The 15,876-nt window shown below is 36.1% G+C and overlaps 1 protein-coding gene across 1 annotated transcript in view; it reads left to right on the forward strand.

Annotated features, from left to right (window-relative positions):
- The window catches only part of ITGA4 (integrin subunit alpha 4), an 80,251-nt gene that overhangs the window by 53,671 nt on the left and 10,704 nt on the right, over positions 1-15,876 (forward strand). Inside the window, exons 17-21 of the mRNA XM_054479296.2 lie at positions 673-749; positions 11,158-11,308; positions 12,373-12,468; positions 13,107-13,186; positions 14,134-14,223. Coding sequence (XP_054335271.1) covers positions 673-749; positions 11,158-11,308; positions 12,373-12,468; positions 13,107-13,186; positions 14,134-14,223 — 494 coding nt within the window. The remainder of the gene's footprint in view (positions 1-672; positions 750-11,157; positions 11,309-12,372; positions 12,469-13,106; positions 13,187-14,133; positions 14,224-15,876) is intronic.

The following is a 15,876-nucleotide window of genomic DNA, read 5'->3' on the forward strand; positions in this document are numbered from 1 at the left end:
CCTTCTGACTTTCTAGATCTCTCTTTGTTTTCTGCATCTGTCTGTCTTTACCTATTCCCATTATCTTCCCTTTTATCTCTCCCCATTTTTTCCTTTTGTCCAGCTTATGCCTTGGGTCTTCCTAGGTCTTTTGTAGTATTTATTGATCTTATTAAAAAACTTAGAGTTAATTAAATTCTGAAACCCTTACTTATTTAATTTTGTTCAATGTTTCCTCTAAGTAAAATTTCTAAGTATCTCCATGTAGCTAATTTCAATGAGTATAAAATAACTGTCCCAACATCTGCCAAAATTAAGTGCCATACTCACATGTAATAAATGGGATCAAACTGCAGCACCAGAAAATGGAGAGGAGCCCAGTGAAAAACATCTTGGCAGCTAATAAACTCCTTTAATGCCTTTCATTTAACTTTTTTTCCAAATCTTATTTCACTCACAAAATTTGGGCTTTAAATTTTACCTATTTAGAACTTAGCTCTTTTAGCCCTGCAAGTGATTGTCATTTGAACCCTACTAATTCTCAAATTGAACTTTTTAAAAGAGATAAAATAGAGTTGTCAATTTGATGTATCAATTTTATTTTTCTCATGCATCACAGATGTCGTCGTCTTTAAAATATATATATACTTGCTGATTAAATCAAAATAAAAAACATTGTCTTTTTATTTCCAGATAAACTTTGCAAGGTTTTGTGCCCATGAAAATTGTTCTGCTGATTTACAGGTTTCTGCAAAGATTGGGTTTTTGAAGTAAGTATATGTGGTATATAGTCTCTGTTAGTCATCAAGAGGGGGTAATGAGTGTGTGCATTTGCATTCCCAAAAGAAAAGGAACAAGAGCTAACCCTTGAAAATTAACAGCATTTAAAGAATTAGCAATGCAATGCTTAGCTTTTTATCGCCCAGAAAACTGGTTATATCACTCAGACTGATATATAATCCAAGTATGACAAATTTAAAAAGGAATAAACCATCTTGCTCTTCTAAATTCATAGAAGGGGAAACAGAGTAAAAAGGAAATAGATATGTGCTTTAGAATAGCAACTAAAACATAGCAAAGACTGGATAAATGTTGGTTGCTGTCGTTATTTTATGATGGCAAATAAACCACTGCAATTTTGTATCATATCTGGATCCCCTATATTCAAATCATTTTGCATATCAAAGAGATGATGTGAAAACAAGGACCAGAGAGAGAGAATGAGCACTTCAGGTTGAGGACTGATCGTAGAAGGCAAGTGAAAGCAGGGAAGGAGATGCGTCAGTGACAGGCCAGGAAAATGGGGAACTGTTTTTGGGAGATTGGGATATAAATGGAGCAGCTTTAATCTGGGACATGTTGAATTTGGAGGGACTTTTCTATGTGGCATTCCACTTGAAAATCTAGTTGAGGATTATGTTTGGAAGTTCCTCCATACATTAGTGACTTGTGAGATGGCCCAAGGGATAGAAATGTGAATTTCACAGAGGAAAAAAATTATGGATCAAATCTTGGGGGACAATTTTATTCAAGGAGATTAAAAAGAATGGGGAGTCCCTGTAGGAGACTGAGAAGGTATCTTCAAGGAATTAAAGAGAACTAAGTCCCTGGTGAAATAGCCAATGGAGAATATAAAAAGGGAGAATTAATATTGTAAAATTTATAAAAAGATCAGATAGCATAATGTCTAAAGGTCATGGAAGTTGGCATTTATTAATAAAATGTGACGACTGGTGAAAAAATGGGTATCACTGGCAAATGTTAAGATAGAACTCTCAGTGCAGAAGTAGCCAAATGACAGGATTAGTGATTAAAGAAAGGAGAGTATACTGGGAACAAGTAGGTTGAAGTGAGGAATTTTTATGTATTTATCAAATGTTGTTATTTGTTTAATTATTAGAAGATGTAAATGTGAGGGCCAGAGGCAGGGAAAAGAATAAATTGGAGGGAGACATCTTCAACTTAACTTCCAGCACATGCTTTTCAGTCCATACTTGAATTCCCCTCTGAAGCATTTCACTGTTCACTTCCTCTTTTGAATGTCTTATCCTTTAATTTTCATGATACTATCCTACTCCCATTGTCTTAGTAGTTATTTAGCCCTTTCTTTTCAGCTGTTTTTGATGGATCTTTGGTTTTGGCACCCTAAATGGTCCTCCCTCAGCCCTTTCTCTCACTACCACATTCAACCTTGGTAGTCTTGCTCACAACTGCAACTTCAACTGGCATGCCTACACTGCTGATGCCTAAACCAGTGTCTCTTGAGTTTCACACCCACCTACGTATCAAATTCCCTATTAGACATGTCCTTTTGGGTGCCCTATAGTTTCAATCTGCCCAAGCACTATCCAGGAATGACATGGGCATTAGAAAGTTACCAAAGCCAGAATCCTAGGGCTCAATCTGCATTCTTTTCTCTTTCTTATTCCTGATATCTAGAATTATTAAGTTCTACAATACCACCACCTAGATGTCTTTCTATCCCTCATGCTTTGCTATCTCTACCACTATTACCCCAAACTAGGCACTCACTATCCTACCTAGGTCACTAAGTTCTCCTGCTTTCTAGGATACTGGCCTTTGATTTTGCATTATTAACATACACGTGTGATAACAGTGCTTCAGTGGCTCATTTTAGACTTAAAATCTAAACTCCTGGGTGGTATTTTTCACCAATTCCCCAGGGAGTTTTTTCATCAATGGCTGAATACTTATGGTGGTTTGGCTGTGCCATGCTCTCCTGAACCTCTGTGTCTTCTCACTTCTTCTGCCCATCTACCTGATTAACTTTTATGTATCTTTTAAATCTCACCTGTTTCCTAGAGGAAGCCCCCTGGTCTTCAGCTACTTAAACTTAAGTTCTGTTGTGACCTTGGTCCTGTGGCACTGTGCTCACGATTATTGAGAGTCTATCTCCACACTGTCCTGGAAGCTGCTGCAAAGCAGGGTCCTGTCCTTTCATCTTTGTGTTCCCAATGCCTAACAGTGCCTGGAGTGCTGCAGGTGACTGGAGAGGTTTGCTGAGAATGGAACAAGATCCCAAAAGGGATCAGATTCATAGGTAGAGGAATTAGCCGTAGTTAAGAATCTCCTTATCTTGAGCTAACAAGCTATGAAAAGATGCTTGACATTAAGAAATTTCAATATGAAAGGAAGGGAAATACAGAGAACTCATGGATGGCTAGGATAAAAAGCAAGTTTATGTATGGTAATTGAAGGCATTGAGGATATGTTTGGGAACTTGAATGGAAAAAATTCAAAATAGATAAAGGACAGGGAGTCAACTAGGAATAAGTAAAAAGGTTGACAAATAGGGTTGAGTACCCTACTGTGGTAGGATCACATATGGCCGAGAATCAATTAATTATTTTCACTTAGGTAATGTCAGTTTAGCCTTGAGAGTCCATAGTTCAGGGCCAAAAAGCCTTGACCTATTTGATTGATGATTGGACTTTATACTTATGTTACCCAGATTAACTGTAATCCAGAAACAGTGACTACTGACTACTTTGTATTCCAGCATGTAGGGTGGTGGCTTTATTGATTTCTTAGTTGAATAACTTATAATCTTCCCATTTCTGTATTTATGTTCTTCCTAAACTGCTTAATTGTCTTGGTGTTTTTACCCTCATGGGCCTTTGATAAGAAGACGAGCTGTGTGGGGGAAATCTTTTCTAAGCTGCAAGTAAAGGAGTGTTTTCATTTTCTTAAATCAGACACTTGTGCTGTCACCTTTCATTGCAGTCTCTCTGGCCTATGAGAAAATGAGACATTGACATTTATAAAAAAAATTACTAACTATGCTTCTTTCCTGAATAATGAAAATGCATCTTAATTATTTTTCTTTGTTACATGTTTTCTCACAACAAAATATCTACTTTGCATTTTAATTTAAGGTGATAATATTTCTTGCAGCCTATCAAACCCATTATGATTTTAAATGGCATAATGATTTTAAATGAAGTGTAAGGCTGTGTTTCTTAAGGTGTTGTCTCTGAGCCACCTTTATGAGAATCACCTGGATGCTTGAAGAAATGCAGGTTCCTAGGCCCCAGACCATCCACGTCAGAACTAAAGGGGACCAAGCCACAGATCTTCACAATTAATAGAGCTCCAAGTTCTTATCACACTGAAACCTAAGAACCAATGTTGTGGTGGTGAAGAGCTTCCAGATTTGAAGTCAAACTGACCTGGTTCAAATCCCATATCTACTGTATTACTAGTGACCTTTTCAGAGAAGACTTTTAACCTCTCTAGACCTCTTTCCTCATTGCTAAGTGGATAAAAATAGTACCGACTCTTTAAGGTTGTCTTAAAGGGTAATAATGCAGGCCAAGTGCCTAGTGCAAAGCCTGATTTACACGAAGGCTCCATAAAAGTCATTACTATTTCTATTTTTGATATATTATGGTTGGAATTTTTATAGATAAGCTTTTTTAGTTTGGCCATAAAATGAAACATTGCCAGTTCTATACATAATTCTGCATGTAAGCTTTATATCCTGAAAATATGGCTGGCTGTGACTAGCTCAGTAGCGCAGCCTTACAAGGTTTGAAGTGGCATGAATGTCCATATAAAGTAGTAGGCGCTGTGTTTTTTGTATCAACTAAGAAAGTTACAGGCTGTGTATTTCTATTAGATAAATGATAATTTATTTGAGGAACTTTCAAATGAGAGCCCTTCTAATTAATTTCTCAGACTCACAGTGAAAGGTTCTGACAAAGTGCTTTGTGTTTAAGTAAATTATCAGACAAAAATATGTCTCTCCCACAGAGGTGTCCTCTCTCCTTTCTCAGAAACAGTAGGCGAATTGTGACCATATGTTCCATGCATTCTCCCAGCTATAACTCTGCTGGCACTAATAGTATTTATGTGCCCCAGAGCTATCAACCTGTTTTAGGTAAATGTATTTACTCAGTAAAGAACATGAGTTTCTGAAGACTACAATAATAAACTGTCGACAGTACACTAAACAGTGCTTATCCACTCTCATCTCTTCATTAAGTTGAGGCTTCTTCCTGTATGTCTAAATGCTTAGGACAATAAACTACATTTAAAAGGACTTCCAGTGCAAAATAAAGATGAACCAACACGACTTCAAGATTACAAATATAATAGAAGGTATTAGCCATCACGTAGGAAGTTTAAAATCAAATCCTTGATACTCGTGTAAATGACACCGCAATACATTTCTGCACCTCAGTTGTGCTTCCAGAATGAGTGATGTAAGCTTTCCCTGAACAATTGCTTCTGTATCTGTTAGGAATACTTTTAATTGCAAGTTTTAGAGTAATTAACTAATAGTGACTTAAACAATAAAGATATTATTTTGCATAATAAGCAGTCTTGAGGAAGGATGTTCACAGGTTTGGTGAACAGCTACCAAAGACTAGACATTGATGGTTATCTTTCCAGCTCTCTCAGCTTTTTCTCATGATCACAGTATAGCCAAGCAGCATCAAGCTTCCAAGCAAGAGAAAAGGGAAAAGAGCAAAAGTGCTTTGTCATCTTTAAGTTGCCCTTCCAGGAAGGGCAGTACCTCATTAGATGTATTCTGATTAACCAGACCTGTGTTACCTGTTTATCCCTGATTCTGTCATGGTTGAAGGAGAATGGAGTCGTCCTGATCACAGTAAGTTGATCCTGAATCAATCATTTTGTTATTGTGATACATTCTCTGGAGTTGAACCTAGAGGTCTGTCTTCTGAAATATTAAGGGAATGCTGCCTGTCACCTGAATAATCCAGGGCTCTGTTGGCAGCTAAGAAGGGAAATCACCGTTGGCTAGACAATGAGCAAGGAGCAATATCTGCCACTATGCTATTAATCCCCCAAAGAGCTAGTCTGATGAAATTGTCCATTTTTAAAATGGAAATAGTAGGAATATTTGCCTCACTGACCCCATAAAGTTTTGGGAGAATGAATTATGTGCTTTATAAACTAAGACATGCTAATTACTGGTTCAGTCTTTCAATTTAAGTTTTTCTGCTGTTCTCCCCTTAACCTCAGTGAGTTTGCCTGTCTTTAATAAAATCTTCCTAAATGTCAGGTAACAGGTAACCTGTCCATTCCAACAGGCAAGAATTTTTCAGTATTGTCTTTTTCCCTGAAGTCAGTAGTAAAGGAAAAAAAGATAAAAATTTTACTTAGGCCTCTAGGCTACTTGCTGCAGGTTACTCTTTTGTCAAATAAATGAGTCATGTATCTTGACATAGTGAAGTATGGTATCAGTTTACATTATATTTTATTGTAGCATCTTGATTAAAAACAAGTTAGCTATCAAGCCCTAATTCATTTTAGGGAGACAGGGTGAATTCATTATACTAAGACTTGGGGAGCATTTCTTGCAAAATAAAGCTATATTATTCACTCAGAAAAAAACATAGAGCCTGGTGCTGCAGTACATCATTTTTCTATTTTTCGTCTGTCACTTATTAAGTTATGATTCTGTATGTACACAGTACCTTGATTTGTTTAAGTTACATGGATTCTAGGTTGCTTTGTAAATTTCAAGTCTGCATTATGCATGTTTTAATGAAGAATGAACTATGAGTCCCGGGGACAGCTCTGGTTCAGTCTTGTCGCACTTCCAGATGTGCACCTGGTTCTTTATTATGTCTCACATAGGAAGCTGGTAGGTATCTTTCTGAGAGCATCTTGTTAATGAATCAATTTACAGTAAGATGTATATTTGGGGGAAAGAAAAGTAGAATTGTAATTATGGTAATGTGGCAAAATAGCTTAAAAATGGAAAATAAACCAGGAGTCTAGCTGCTGAAATGTGAACATTGTGTTTCTCTTTAATTTGCTGTTGTCTTGGAACCTAGCTGTTTATGCAGTGCTTTCACCTTCTGTTGCTTGTCTAAGTGCCAACTTCTTTCCCAAAGGTGTTCAGTGACTAATGCTTTGGTTACAAGCCAGAATATTTTATAAATGTCTATTTCTGGGCAGCTCTTCTACAAGTCTTAATTAAACTTTAATGTCAAGCTGAAGTTTACTTTTAGAACCTCTTAGGTTGCTTTAGTCCTAACATGATTATAGAGTTTGCGGTGGGGGGGCGGGATGTGGGACAGCCATGTTCCCACACATTTCCTCTCTCCCATTTAACAGTGCCACCAAGCAGATGCATACTACTTAACCCCAAGGTTTACAACACAGGCACGAGTAAATCACAGCCATTCCCTAAAATGTTGTGGTAGCACACTGTCACTCAGACTCCCCCATCCTGCAGTGGTGCCCAGGGTTTGGAATTACTGCTTTGTTAGTTATTACACATTCTTCCAGCATATCCAACTGCTCAAATCAAGGATCCCAACGTAGAGATGATGCATGTGGAAGTGGCATTCTTTCCTTTCTTCTCCATGTCTGGAGGAGTTATGAGGACTGGGGGATCATTTTCTCTAATTCTGTATGGCTTACTGGGGTAAAGAACTGCATCCTATGCCATCTGAAATAATGAAGCTTCTATTATAGTTAGAATAGCACAAAATAGATTTCAATTAAATATGGTAATATGTTGTATGTTTATTTTGTAATTAATTTACTCATCAATTGGATTGTTCTGTAGCAAGAGCCTGCATCTTTTTTCTGTGAAGGGACAGATAGTACATATATCTGTTTTTGTGGGACAGAGATCTCTGTCCCAGCTACTCAACTCTGTCACTGTAGTGCAAAAGCACGGCTGTGTTCTTATAGAACTTTATTTACTAAAGTAGGCAGACATGGGAATTTGGCCTTCAGGCAGTAGTTTGCAGACCTCTACTCTATGATATGCTTGCTTTTTATAAGGAAATTCTAAAGTATATATATTTTTATTAATTAAAAATAGTTCCTGATAGTATGTTTTGTTTTTTAAACATAGTTTGTCAATATAACTTAGGCTGGTTGTGAAAGTAAGCCAAGATTCAAAGATTTTTAAGAAATTAATCCTGGGTTAAAAAATTATAAGAATCTCTCCTAGATAGAAACAAAGATAAATATAAATACGTATTTAGCCTACAGAATTACATGTGTGTGTCAACCAAAAAACTAATAGTTCCAAAAATGGAAATTGTCAAAAGTCCCGTGGATAATTGAAAGGATAAATAAGATGTGGCATCTTCATAAAATGGACTATATACACCAATGATAATAAACATTTTACAACTATGTGTACCAATATGTTAGTCTCACAAACAAAATTTTGAATAAAAGCCATGCAAAAGAACAGATACTCAAAGATTACATTTATATAAAATACAAAACTGAACAAAACCAATTTATATTATTAAAAATCAAGGAGGGTGGGGCCGATAACTGGAAGAAAAAACCCCAGAGGGTTTTTCAGTGGTGCTGCTAATATTTTTTTTCTTGATCTAGGTGCTTAACACATGTATTCATAAAAAATATTGAGCTGTACAATTAGGATATGTGCATTTTTCTGTGCATGTATTATACTCTGATAAGTTTAAAATAGAAAAAAGGAAGAATTTTCTAGCATTAAGTGCCCATTTTCTTAGAAGTTATATTAGAGTTATAAAAGTGGGGAAAAATGTCCAAAATTATTTTATTTGCATATTCCGAGGTTCATAAGAATAATTCTCAAAAACCGTACCACGTTTCCAGTTTTGATTTTGCCATGGTCTTATGATGCCATTAATTCATAGGTCATTTCAGTAGGTTTATCACCACTAAGACATTAAGTTATCTGGATGGGGTACAGATCACAACGTGGTAATGCTAGATATTTACTTTCTTAGTGAGACATTTGGAATTTGTATTCCATCACAGAACATAAACACGGTTTAAGGCTATAACGTGACAGTATTTATGCTGAATACTTTCATAGACTTCTAACAGTCAATAACTTATCCAACAATTTCCCCAGTTTTTCCTGACATGTTGCTTGGACACCACCGAACCCTTCTTTATGTTTAATACAGACATGTACATACCTGCTTATATTTTTTGAACACTGTGTTGTTAGGCTCTGAGAAAGCATATGAATCACGATCCAGCATCTTCTCCCCAAGGCAAATTAGTCTAGTGGTGAGAGGAACCAGAGACTTGACATTGTGAAAATACTGCATTTTTATAGAGGTGCCCAGTGTGCTTTGAGAGAGGGAGAAGCTGCCACCTTACGCTGTCAGGGGAGAGCAGTGCAGGGTGAAACAGTGAGTTTTGGCTGGAAGAACAACTAAGAATTATTGACGTCCAAGCTAAATCTTGAAGAATAAGTACAAGTCAGATGCATGAAGAGGAGATGTTGTCAGAGTGCTAGTTTGAAGGAAGACACAAAACATCCTGGTGTATTAGATGCTTGTTTATAGAAAAATATGACTTAAAAGAATGAATTGTGCAGTGAAAACTGAAGCAGGGGCCAATTCTGGAGAGCCTCTGTGTCATGCTAAGGAGTTGGAACTCTTATCATGAAGGCAATGTAAGGTTCTCAACAGACACTTACCATTATCTCGTTTGCTTTCTTGAAAATGACCTTCTGGCAGTGTGAAGACTGGATTAAAGGAGAGGAGAAGGACTTGAGACAGATAAATCAATTAGAAACTCAATCCAAGTGAATTTAGATTCAATCATGACATTTTCAGACTTAAAAAATATTTCTTGAGGCAGCCAATTTAACCATAGTAGTAGACAAAGAACAAGTATCATGTCTTTGCTACCTCAGGCAAAAAGTGTCCCCCAGAGCCCTCTATTCATAACACTTGCTCATTTGTGTATCATTTTTTTACATTTATTTACACATCGTCCTTTATTATATCAGCTCTAGGAAGGAGTGAAGTGTGTTGGTATTTGGGAACGATGAACTTAGTGCCTGATTTATTGTGCAGAAACTTTCAATTATATTCATTCATGAATCTCCAAGCAATACTTAAAAGCAGAAATTTTGAAACATGTTCTTAAACTCTGTCCTTACATATTCTGTCTTTAATCAATTCACAAAAACAACTAAATTCCTACTGTATCTTTAGTATTTCCATAAATAGTTTATTCAAACACTAATCTTCTCTACAAATGTTGATTTGAATGACACAATTTAAACATTATTGAAGAAACTTTCTAAATTCTGCAGTGCTAGGTGGATATTTATCTTTTTTATCTATCCTCACCTGATATTTTGCTTTGGGTAACATGCTTCTCTACTTTGAACTAATTTTTCTAAATTTTAAATTACTAGATATCTAAGAACTTCTGTTCTTAGGGGAAAGTTTATAAAATGACATGCTGTGATGGAAAGTTTTCCTTAGCACTTAGCTGTTCTAACCCTCTCACTGGGAAAAAGAATGAACTGTGTAGAAATTTGCAATTGTTTCAAGACTTTAGAACATTCTAGCTGTGGTCTTTGAATAAGTTCCTTATGTCTCAAATACTTCATATTTAAAATATTTTAAGGACTTTATACAGTATACGTAACCCAGATCTTCACTGAATGGTAGGTAGTATGGAATAGGATGACTGAGGCTTAAAAATGCTAAATTACTTCCCCACCGGAAAGAACGGCTGGAGGTGCCAGGACTTGAACTCGTGCATATGTGTGGATTTGCAGCAATCTATACTTTGCAATACACAGGAGGATGAAGCATTTCTCCAGTTCTGTTTTTAAATTTGGCCTAGTTACTCGTGGAGGTGACCAGCTGCTTCACAATTTAATTCTAGTCCAACAGATTTTAGTGCCACGCACTTGTGGGTGGACATAGTAGTTCTTCCTCATGCCTTGCTCACTTCTACCAAGCATTCCTTCTAGTCCTCTCCTTTTCTACCAGTTCCTTCCATTTTCCTCCCTTGGTTCAGGCAGCGGCTAGTTCAATGTCTATTTTAGGCTTGCAAGAAAGAAAAGAAAAATTGCTTTGCTTTTAGAAAACGTTATGAAATAATCAGGAAAATGTTAAAATTATACAAGCAAGAGGTTACGCAGAAAAGAAATGAGAAAAGATACGAGTTTAATTATAGCTCATTAAACTTTCCTTGGGTAATAGGTGACTGAATTTACAAAAAACATGATAAAGAGTTCTTCTTAATATGGGTTTACATCTGCTTGCATAGGGTCAATCCCATGATTGTTTTCCCAAGAAAATTAGTATTTTATGTTCAGCATAAATTATATACATATATCCTTGTATGCATATAAGACAGAGGGATTTTTATTTCCTAAACAAGCATTAAATAATATTACTTAATTTTTAGGCCCCATGAAAATAAAACGTATCTTGCTGTTGGGAGTATGAAGACATTAATGTTGAATGTGTCCTTGTTTAATGCTGGAGATGATGCATATGAAACGACTCTACATGTCAAACTACCCGTGGGTCTTTATTTCATTAAGATTTTAGAGCTGGTAAGTACTGTAAACCACAACAGCATGATACTACTTAGTATTTTACTGAATTTTTTAAAAGTAAATGGTAGAATTCACTTCACTGATTTAGGGTATAAATCTTAATATTTAGGCTCCTAGTTATTTTCAGACTTACTCCGTGCCCCTGCTCAGAATGGCAAGTTCTTGGGTCTTAATTCCAAAGGCATCAGCCTCCTGTTTTCCAGTGTTAGGAGTAGGAGGAAGCGTTTGGGTGCCTTTACATTCTCACTGCCATAGCCAGCACACATCTGATGTTGGAACAGTATCCCCTTGATTGTGGTCCTTGCACAAGTGAGATTGATCCTCCATCCTGGACTCCAGAGTTACCGTTCTTTATTTTAAGGCGACACTCAGACAATTAATGGAATTTTCTCTATCCTTTATCAAATTCACTCATCTTTTGTCCAGGGACCACATCTTCACACCAAGAGTGACCTTTGACCTCTCACGAATATCTATTACCTTTTTTCTGTAGTGTTTGCACTACTTGCAAAAGTAACAGTGGAAACTCAGATATTCACGGACTGTATTTTTAAAGCATTTTATACTTACTGCAATTATAACCTCATTACACCTATTGAGATTATAGTTATTTTGATTAAATACCTTAAACACATTCTCACATACCAGACAGAAGACGACCATTAAAATATGAACCTTATAGATTCCTTGCCTCATGATTTTTCAAGGAATTCAGACCCTGGATTAAATAGGGAATATACCAAGATGAATGAAAGCTGCAAGTCCAGAAATTTTTTTTTGTGGAGAACCTGAATACTAGAGTATACATATATATATATAAAAAATATATACACACACACATATATACACATATATACATACATATATACACACATATATACACACATGCACACATATTTATATCATTTATATTTCTATTTATCTCAAACATAAATAGAAAATAGTTTTCCTAGGAAAGCAAATACTTCTGGGATGATATTCTTTTCAATAACCATCCTTAAACATATGTTACAAACTTATTTCCTTCCTGTCCAAAACAGTTGTTTCATTTTTCCCATTAGGAAGATAAGCAAATAAACTGTGAAGTCACAGATAACTCTGGCATGGTACAACTTGACTGCAGTATTGGCTATATATATGTAGATCATCTCTCAAGCGTAAGTGTTTCACATTTATGGCTTTTGTTCACTATCATGAATATTTTTCTATTCTTCCCTATCTTTATGTTGCATATAAAATATTATAAATATTTTAGCTTAGGGTGGGTAGCTGAGTGATGAAATAAAACTGGTTCTTGAAATCTTTGGGCTTTGTGTTTATATTCTTGGCAAAGTTTGCTGTTTTAAAGGGTGTCGCATGTTTACATCGAAATGGGCGTGTGCATGTGTCAATCAGAATTCTGCTCCCCCTACACACCCTTCCCCAAAACCCCCCACCCCCACCGCAGGTGGTCCTGTCTGCCAGGCATGTTACCTCTGCTATACAAAAAGGTGTTTTTGGCAAGAGTCTTCACTCAAGTTGTGAAAGCATTTCTAATTTTGTCTGGACTTGCCTGCGTTCATATTCATAGAAGGCTTTGTCTCTGAATGTTACTTGTGGATATGTGTGTACTTTAAAATTGCCACAAACCCAACAACTTCACTGAATCTTACTGCCAAGGGAGGAGTAGCTGATGCCTTTACAATAGATTCAATTCTACATTCCATAGAACATAAACTTTTAAGAAAAAAATTCAGATTATAAAAAATATACTTGAGATTTTTTTTAATGGGCTTTCCTGCTCTGTGTTTTACAGATAGATATTAGCTTTCTCCTGGATGTGAGCTCACTCAGCAGAGCAGAAGAGGACCTCAATATCACAGTGCATGCTACCTGGTATAATTTATTGTTAATAAAATGAACTAGAAATGTACCCCCATATTTTGAGGGGGGAATTAGGAGAACCATAAAACTGTGTTCCATTAATTGTAACAGAAAACTTCTCTTACATGGTGTGCTTTTAAAAAAACCAAACAACATAGTTAAATGGGAGTTACTGGTAATGTTTTAGCTCTTGAGCTATGTTAAGTATTTATTAGATTAGACTAGAGTGGACATGATGTGTCACGAATCAAACTGTGTATTTGAAATCAAAAACAGAATAAACAGTTTACAAGTAATAACTCTACAAGATTTAAAAGTGAGGGTAATGACTGACATAGATATGTCTCCTAGAGTAAACAGGAAATCGTTAATGACTATTTCATGAGTGAAGTTTCAATATATTTTTTAAAATTCAGAGTAAACATCAAGATGGACTTCATTTTACCTAACACAACAACTTGGTCACCCTCTCATCCTAAAAATCTCTATAAGTAAAACTGATTATAAAGATACGTTAAGGCAGTACACGACTTGCTATACAGTTTGAAAAATTATATGATTGATGTGCTTTCTTTGATCATTGAATTAAGTCTTGCAAAAATACTTCTTCAACCTAAAGAGCGTAATAAATTTGTTTCTAAACTACCTATTTATTCTGGTTTTTGTACCACCTAGAACATAAAGGTTAAAAAATCTTTTAATCTAATAAATGTAACTATTTAAAAAAAAACTCCTCTATCTAGCATTAGAAGCAAATGATAACAGTTTAAATAATGAGAGAAATTTTCTGCCAACCTTGTCCTAAAAAATTTTTACTACCATATCTACTTTTATCCCCACTCCTCAAAAAGCATTTAAGCAAACCTCTGAGTATGTTAGGTATACAGGGTATGTAATTAGTTCTCTCTGAAGATTTTTCTGCTTGGTGAATTCTAACAGGGTGTTTTCTATTTGTGTAGTGAAAATGAAGGGGAAATGGACAATCTAAAGCACAGCAGAGTCACTGTAGCAATACCTTTAAAATATGAGGTTAAGCTGACTGTTCATGGGTAAGTAGACATAAAGGCCTCCTTTCAAATTTAGAGCTGATTTACAGTTTCCTTGCTTCTTACATAATGAAAAAACTGTATTCTAGAATTTTTTTAATAAAAAGGATACTTCATCTTTTAATAATTACCTCATTGTTATAGCCCTTACTTAGCTGTCCATTATAATAACCCACCCTATAATCATCACTGATACTACATCAAACTAGTACCCAGCTGGAGGAGATTTCTTACTGTGAGAGCCCCAATAAGCTAGCAAGGCCACACTGAGCCTTTCAGTTGTGCACTGTGTAATCCTAATCCGGAATTAGGCAGTATGCAGTCTGCATAATCATACTCAATGCCCATGTCAAGTGTGAAGTTCAGAGAAGTGCAAACTTAGTCAAATCACTATTCTGCAGATCCATATCTACACATGTGGCAAATGGATTGAGATGTGAGAGATCTGGCTGCAAGGTGTCCCTTGTCCACTTTTTATACCTATGGGATCACCGAATTCCTCAACCACAGTATGAGAATTCATTGCTTCCTCATGATTTTAATGATTGAGTGGATCCCCCTCTCATTCAAGAAGGAGATGTGTGGAGAAAGAATAAAAGGGGGCTTACAGAAACCTTCAGTAATTCCACTGGAACTTATTCATGCTGTTAGTCCTTAAAACTACATTTTTATGCAGTAGAAGATATGAGTTACAGAACAAATAGACAGATGAGCCTTTCCTGTTGCTCTAAATCTAAACCATCCCGCAGTCATTTTTTCCACTTAGAAAGGTGATATACAGTCATGTAAATGTAAAATGTCAGTGTCTGATGGAATTGAGTATCAAGTTTGAGATAAAGCAAATGGGTGAAAAAAGGCCATTCACAGGAGAGTAAGACCTAGAGAATCACGAGTAAGCAAATAAAAAGTTCATTGCATGTTTCCTGGTTTTCAGTGTTTATCTTGCCACTCCTCCTGGCTTATGATGAGTGTCTTCCTATTTTTCTGTTATTCACATCTCATCATTTTGAACAAGGAATGTTCACCTGTTAAACTGCCTAAATCTATGCCAGTTACTTTCCTGTTTCATGAGTTTCTAATTTGGTATTACCTAATATTAGCTGCCAAATGTGAGCACCTTATGGAGTAGAGGTCTCCCTAGAAACATATTTCTTAAAGTTTATTGCAGATAAAAATGTCAAATCACAGGCCTTTAAGAGAGAGTGACAGCCTTGTATTGTAATAAAAAAATTATCATACTTAATAATGTTAGACTCGTTCCCCAGATTTGGGGTTCATTATAAGTAGCCAGCAGGGATCATGAGATGGGAAGAAATAATTCAAAAATGGGTAACATAATTTGAGGTATGAGAACCTTAGGAAAAAACTAAGAAGTTATCCCACATTACATTTGCCAAATTTACATGAATCACTTAAGGGCTGAAAGAGAAGGAATGGTCAGTAGAATGAAAAAGGTGTAGTGTTGTGGAAAGCGAGAAAAGAATATCGGTGAGGGACAGATATTGTCACCTAGGTCAGAGCACATGGCCTTTTTTTTTTTTTTTTTTAGACGGAGTCTCGCTCTGTTGCCCATGCTGGAGGGCAGTGGTGTGACCTCAGCTCACTGCAACCTCAGCTTTTCGGGTTCAAGCGATTCTCCTGCCTCAGCCTCCTGAG

Source organism: Pongo pygmaeus, chromosome 11 (genome assembly GCF_028885625.2).
Source record: "Pongo pygmaeus isolate AG05252 chromosome 11, NHGRI_mPonPyg2-v2.0_pri, whole genome shotgun sequence".
Lineage (NCBI taxonomy): Eukaryota > Metazoa > Chordata > Mammalia > Primates > Hominidae > Pongo > Pongo pygmaeus.